Here is a 7,093-nt window from a genome sequence, read left to right as displayed (position 1 = left end):
CCTGGCAGATCTGAGAGATGCATGCTCCTTCTTCCCCACAAGCGATAGAAACATTTGCTTTAGAAGTAGACATAGCGATGAACGAATGCCCTTGTTCTTTAGGTAATGATAACCATTTCCAAATATTTAAATTCCACTAACTGAAAGATGAAAATTTGCATGATTTGAAGTAAAGCCTGAGTATTACATGCTGCTTTTGCTAGTATGGAGTGGTGTGCGTGTGTACATGTGTGTGTGTGTGTTTGTGTGTGTGTCCGTGTGCGTTGTGTCTCTGTGTGTGTTGTGTGTGTATGCAAGCTAGTGTGTTGTGTGTGAATGTGTATGTTGTGTGTGTGAATGTTGTATGTGTGTTATGTGTGTGTGTGTGTGTTTATATACATGTTTTGGAGTGTTGAAATAAATTCAATGATAAGGAAAAAAGATCTACCAGAAGCCTTGGAATAGATTCTCAAAAGACAACTTGACTAAAGTGCATTGGAGATTCCCAGCAGTGAACTTGTCTGGATTTGGGGTCTCACATGCCAAAGCTGAAGATTAACATGCATTTGAAACAGCCCAGTGCTGATGTTTATCCCAGGGCTCAAATGGAACCAAGCACTGGCTGCGGCAGAGAGTGCTTCTGTCTCTTCTACTTTCGGTCTCTGTTTTTGTTTTAGTAGATCTGGCCAAGTAGCTATTAAAAAAGCTAGACAAGCTAATGTTTGGTGCCCTAGCTATAAAGAAGTTGATGTTGTATTAATTTGGAAGTTTTTAGCAAATATTCCAATTTTTAGTAAATTATTCCTATTTGGATTTGTGTTTCAGCTGAATGAAAACCTCTGAAGTGTTTGGTTCTGTGACAGATTTTTGCCCTAACATCCTAACACTATGGAAGGATTTTGTTTGTTTTTAAGACAGGGGCTCACTCTGTACCCCAGGTTGGCTTTTGCAGAACTACAGGGATTTTAAAGAAGTCATTACTTTATCTTAAAACACCATAGTAGTGTGAAAATTCAAGTGGTTTTTAATGACTTCCGGGGTGAACTTTTTATTTACTCTAATAGTTAATTTAGATCTCTCTGAGTGTTGTGGCTGTCCGGTGGTTTTGCTATTTGTCTGCAGTTGGTGCTGTTCTGTGTAACACAGAAAGTAGCTGTCCGGTGTCCAGTCAGAAGAACTAGCTTTTCCTCTAGAGCACATCACTTTTCAGCCTCAAAAGAGCCCCACCCCATCACCATTTTATAAGTTTTGGGGCAGGGATCTAAAGAAGCCGAGTAGCTGCCTCTCAGCTGACACTATTAAATAGGAGAGTGAGATCCAAAATATAGCTCTCTATGACTGTAGTAATATGGAGCGGCGGCGGGGCTGCGTCCCCAAACACCCCAGCCGCCTGCCCTGCCCGGCTAGCTTATGCCCCAAATAATTACACGGACACTGTATTCTTTTAAACACTGCTCTGGCCCATTTCTAATCATCTGTGTAGCGCCCCTAGGTGCGCTTACCGGGAAGATTCTAAGCCTAAATCCATCCTGGGTCGGAGCTTCATAGCGTGCGTCTTCCCTGGAGCAGGTAGCATGGCGTCTCCCCTGAGGCGTCTGCTCCGGAGAGCAGAGCTGTGGAGTCTGACCTCACTTCCTCTTCCTCCCGGCATTCTGTTCTGTTTACTCCACCCACCTAAGGGTGGGCCTATCCAATGGGCCTAGCAGTTTCTTTATTGCTTAGCCAATGAAATCAACAGATTGATATATGACACTCCCACATCATATGACTTCCAGGGACACTGTACCACGCCATGATCCCTGCCACTTTTAGGAGTCAGTCAATGGGTATAATTGCATACAAGTTTATTTGTTTATTTTTAAGAGCCTTTAGGAATCTGTATTTAGATAGATGCATTGATATTCCTGTGTGTGTGTGTGTGTGTTGCTTGGGATTGAATCCACGGCTTCCCTCATGCTAAGCAAGCACTCTGCCACCAAACTCTACCCCCAGTCCTCCTTTTACTTTGAAGCAGTCTTGCTAAGTTTCCTTAGCTGGCCTTGACCTCATTCTGTGACCCGGGTAGGTCTTGAACTTCTGCTCCTCCTGCCTCAGCCTCCCAAGGAGCTGGTATCATAGGCCCGAACCGTTAGAAACAGCTGGACAGTTCAATCTGAATTGCTGCTACCCAAGGGCAAGTCAGTTTTCTTGTAGAGTGCTTTAATATGAATGGAGTAATTCAGCATGATCAGCACAGAAAAGATACCACACACACACACACACACACACACACACACACAGAGAGAGAGAGAGAGAGAGAGAGAGAGAGAGAGAGAGAGAGAGAGAGAGAGAGAGAGAGGCTACTTCCTTGCTGGGCCATTCACTCTGAATAGTCCTAGTGACTCTTCTCGGTTTGCCCAGGCACCTGCTCTCCTAAGTCTCTCTGTATCCAGGTGACGACAACAGAGCCTTCAGGTGGGAAGTTGATTTCCTGTGCACATTGGCATAGCCATGTGAAAACCCACCAAACAGAGCCCAACCCGAAGGCCCCTAATGAGTGTTTTCTCCTCAGATATCAGTTCCTGGCTTGGAACACCAACCATCCCATCATTTGCGATGATCAGGTCCTCCTGACACCGGAGAAAAGAGAATCACACGAAGCGTGTTTTCTGCCAGTACTCACCCTCGCCCACATTTTCTCTTAAGGAGCGTTGGAGCTGCAGGATAGTCCCAGGGCTGCAGTCTGCCAGCCTGTCTCCTTCTTGTCATAGCTCCCCTTGAAGAATGTTGGGGTGCCTCTCTGCCAGTGTCTGCCCTCAGAGATTCACAGTTCACCAACCTTGAAGACACAAGTTGGAAATGGAAAGGTGTTTAAAACTCTGGAAAGGGTCAAGTCATTTTTGTCACTTTCAGGGTCACGTCATGGTAGCTGGGAAAGTCACCTCTACAGTGTCATGAAGGGAATCCACCACTCATTTGCTCACGTATGTACATCAGCATAGAAAGTTCCTGCTACGTCTACTTAAATGTCAAAGACACATAAAACACGGTTCCACCCGTAAGCAGCTCGCACTCTGGACAAAGTGAAACGTGTAGTGATGGGCACCTTGTGTCTCAAGAGAGAACTCAGAGAAAGTGAACATTAGGTTCATCTTGAGCTGTGGGCGATGTGACAGGAGTGGGGGTCAAAGGGCTCTTCACTGTCTAGAATCCACGGCTTTAGTCATGGCTTTAGCTTGCTTTCTGCTCTCGTGCACCTTTTGCCTCACCTCAAATCCCCATTTAAACCAGTTCACCATGTTCCTGTTAATCTGTTTGAAGTGACCTCCAGGGCCTGCTTTACCTGTTACCGGTAGCTTGTAAGGGTCACCCAAGCCATGTGTTTTTCAAATTTCCCCCCAAGGAGAGAAAAGGGACATTTGGAAATATGAATTTTAAGCAGTTTGGATACAAAGCTTGGATTCTGATTTTTTTTTTTAATTTGGAGGAAAAATCAACTTGGCTTTCAAAATCTAGTGTTGGCCAGCCAATATTTTACTTTATTTTCAGCTCCTCACAGCTGTAAGAGTCAGTTTTGAAGTGGTGTGTGTGTGTGTGTGTGTGTGTGTGTGTGTGTGTGTATGTATGTATGTATGTATACAGACTCATATTAAAATAGACAGTTTTAGGAAAACCCTGATAGTTAAACCAGACATACAATGTAGAGATCTATTTGAGAATTGGCAATCTGAATCTTTGCAAGAGTAAAGAGTTCCCCTGTCAAGAACAAAATGAGGTAGGTGTTGGAGCCCAAACCTGAGGCATGGATCTGGCACACAGTAACTGCTAAGCTAACTCTCTCCTGAACCCTCTCAGCTGTCCTCACAAGGGGGGACCAGCATTTCTAGGGCTGCATTCTGAGCAGAAGGCAACGGGAGCTGGTCTCCACTGCTTCGACAAGGATGGTAACAGCCTCCTGCTATTTTAGCTGCGTAAACACAGTGTTTTCTCCTCTTGGCAAGGAGGAGGGCGAGGAATTTTCCTCTGAGACATTTGCAGTGGCAATGGCAAGGGGACAAGCGCCTATGACTCATTTGCTCTGCTGAATCCATGCATGGCTACCCAAGCTTCTCCACCCCCAACGGAGCAGAGAGCCAGCAGGGAGCTACAGGTCTATTCCCGGCATCCTGTTCGTGTCCCTGAAGGTCCTCACACCTGCACAAATTCTAACGGCCAAACCGTCTGTGTTTACAAGGCAATCACTTAGGACTGGGTTCTGTTTGTGGATGTCGGAGAGTACAGCATCAGGAATTACATAATCATATTTGTATGTGTAAGTGTGTGTGTGTGTGTGTGTAACATACATAGAGAAGATGATACACAACAAAGGTACGTAGACCTTAATCAGTTGTGAGTAATATACTTGACACCCAGAAAAAGGCACGCAGCAGTGTTGGGAGCCTCGGAAGTTTTAGTGAAATCTCCCGACACATGTTTTTTAAATTTTCTGTTCAGTACTGCGGATTAAACCTTGGGGCTCATGCTTGTAGGGGAATGCTTTACTAATAAGCTGCATTTCCAGACTTCTTTACTTCTTACTGAGCCAGGCTTCAGTTCCTTGGGCTGGCCTGGAGCTGGTGGTCTGCCTCCCCAGACTCCTCCGCAGCTGGGACTGGAGACCTGTGCCGCCAGGGTCTCTACCACCCTTTCTCTACAGAAAGCAGTGCTGACCTTAGCTCCAGGCAAGGAAGATTCTCTGTAGAGCCATGGGCTTTGGATTCTGAGTTCATGCCAGCCATGCACCTTCTAAATGAATCTCGGGCCAAGAGTTAGTGTGAACGTGGAGACCATGCTTGCCTTTCAATACCACGTGCCAACTTAGAGGGCATTAGTAATCCAGTCCAGTGATTCTAGACCCTTCCTTTCCCTCTGCCTCACCTTCCTGAGTGGTAGGTATGGGATGGAAGTAGACTTGAAGGCTGAGAGGTGTATGCCCAGGACATCAAGACCCTTGAAACCTGGCGTGGAGGCTAGGCCTGGGGACCAATTCTACCGGTGTCACATGTTCCAGTGTGAAACCGTGACTGTCTCGATGGTCCCAAAGCCAGATAGAAGTTTTGCTTGCCAGGATTTTGGTGTAAGCTATAGTTCTTAAGTATGTAGGACTTAAGTATATAGTTCTTAAGTATACACCCTTACCTTCAACACCCCATATTGGGGTGGGGGGTGTTTCAAATTTATTATCGGAAAAATATACTATCTGACATAATGTAAATCTTTTATTTTACAGCTCCCAACAATCTCAGAAACACACACACACGCATGCACGCGCGCACACACACACACACATACACACTGAAAGTAAAAGAAAAATTAATTACATGTAATACCTGTCACCATTTTTTAATCTTTACGTAAACAAAGCAAAAAAGTATTAGAAATATTTTGTTGGGTCCCCACTTAGTGATTATAGCATTTTCCTGTTTAAATTTCCTCTCAGCAGTGGGCTGCTGGGAGGTGACATCCCAGCTTACAGTCTCTCTTCCTGGTTTTCTTTATGTGTAAATTGGCAGAAGCAGATCCGGCACCACACCAAGTGCATTGAGAAGATTCACCAGTGCTCTTTCTGCTGCCTAGAGCTTGGAGCTGCCCTTGTGTGGGTCTTCTAGTGTGTGGTCACAGCAGCCACGCCCGTCGCCTTACTGCTAACAATGCACAGTGAAGTTTTCTCTAATGCTAGGACATTATTGAATAACACTGCTATCTGCCTTCCCCTATCTGTGTTGACATAAACTGAGGCAGAGGTGCACTGGCTAGGTGATACGTGTGCAGGTTTTAACTTTAATGGGGACTTTCCTATGGTTTTCCAGAGCAGTGAATGTCTATACAAGCAAGGTATTGCATTTATATGCATGTATTTCTTTTTAGTTTTAAGCATTTTGCACCAGGAATAACTTTAGCATGGCATCACTCTTCTGAAAAGTTTCTGGGTCCCCATCTCCAGGTGTACTCTGGACACGAGGAGATCAACGGTGATTAGAGTAACTAGGAGACATGACGTTACTGCTTTTAATAGTAGGGTGATATAAAATAGTAATGGGAATATTTATGCTAATGGCCATGGTTACTTGAAATGTGGTAGCTAAGGCAAGACCTGCAGTCTCAGAAGGTCGAGGTGATGAAGTCTCATCTCTAAGTGAACTCATGAGGGGCTGTGTTTTTAAGTTGCCACAAAACATACACAGCACATGGATCTAAGGGGTAAACTACCACATAGTTATGCACGTGACTGATTCCAGCTTGGATGTTAAATGTTCCCCAAAGGTCCCCATAAAAGGCCTTGGTCCCACTGGGCAGTGGTGGCGCACGCCTTTAATCCCAGGACTTAGGAGGCAGAGGCAGGCAGATCTTTGTGAGTTTGAGGCAAGCCTGGTCTACAGAGCGAGCTCCACGAGAAGGAGGAGAAGGAGGAGAAGGAGGAGAAGGAGGAGAAGGAGGAGAAGGAGGAGAAGGAGGAGAAGGAGGAGAAGGAGGAGAAGGAGGAGAAGGAGGAGGAGGAGAAGGAGGAGAAGGAGGAGAAGGAGGAGAAGGAGGAGAAGGAGGAGGAGCCCTCAAAGGAAACCAACCCTGGCAGACTTTGATCTCAACTTCCAGCCTCCAAAAGAGGGAGATAGTGAATTTTCGTGGGTTACACCCCACCCCCAGTTTCTCTTCATGCTAGGAAGGGCTAGTGTTTTACTCAGTGATCTTTGCCATTTATTAGCTGCCATCCATCACAGGTGGCTTCATTGACCCCTCAGACCCTTAATCTCTTCATACATAAAAGGGCTTAGAGAAAAACATTTGCCTCGTGGAGTGTTATGGAATATTCCTTTACACTGTGATTGGTTTAATAAAGAACTAAATGGCCAATAGCTAGGCAGGAAGAGGTTAGGTCGGACTTCTGGGGATGGAGAGAAGTAGGGAAGAAGAAAGGCGAGGTTGCCAGCCAGACAAGGAGACAAGAGCATGAAGTGTACGGAAAAATGAGGTAACGGGCCATGAGACAGAATGTAGATTAAAATAAACGGGTTAAGTTATAAGAGCTAGTCAAACAAGGCCAAACTTTCATAATTAATAATAAGTTTCTATGTAGTTATTTGGGGCTGGCAGTGGT

The 7,093-nt window shown here is 45.3% G+C and overlaps 1 protein-coding gene across 2 annotated transcripts in view; it reads right to left on the bottom strand.

Moving 5' to 3' along the window:
* The window catches only part of Nedd9 (neural precursor cell expressed, developmentally down-regulated 9), a 175,505-nt gene that overhangs the window by 114,236 nt on the left and 54,176 nt on the right, over positions 1 to 7,093 (bottom strand). For both annotated transcript variants that reach the window (XM_075969834.1, XM_075969831.1), the window contains one exon: positions 2,642 to 2,797. In XM_075969834.1, the coding sequence (XP_075825949.1) occupies positions 2,642 to 2,653 (12 nt within the window). In that variant the 5' untranslated portion in view covers positions 2,654 to 2,797. The remainder of the gene's footprint in view (positions 1 to 2,641; positions 2,798 to 7,093) is intronic.

Source organism: Microtus pennsylvanicus, chromosome 4, assembly GCF_037038515.1.
Source record: "Microtus pennsylvanicus isolate mMicPen1 chromosome 4, mMicPen1.hap1, whole genome shotgun sequence".
NCBI classification, from domain to species: domain Eukaryota; kingdom Metazoa; phylum Chordata; class Mammalia; order Rodentia; family Cricetidae; genus Microtus; species Microtus pennsylvanicus.
Note: the sequence above shows the minus strand (reverse complement) of the source record. Positions and strands in the feature narration are given on the sequence as shown.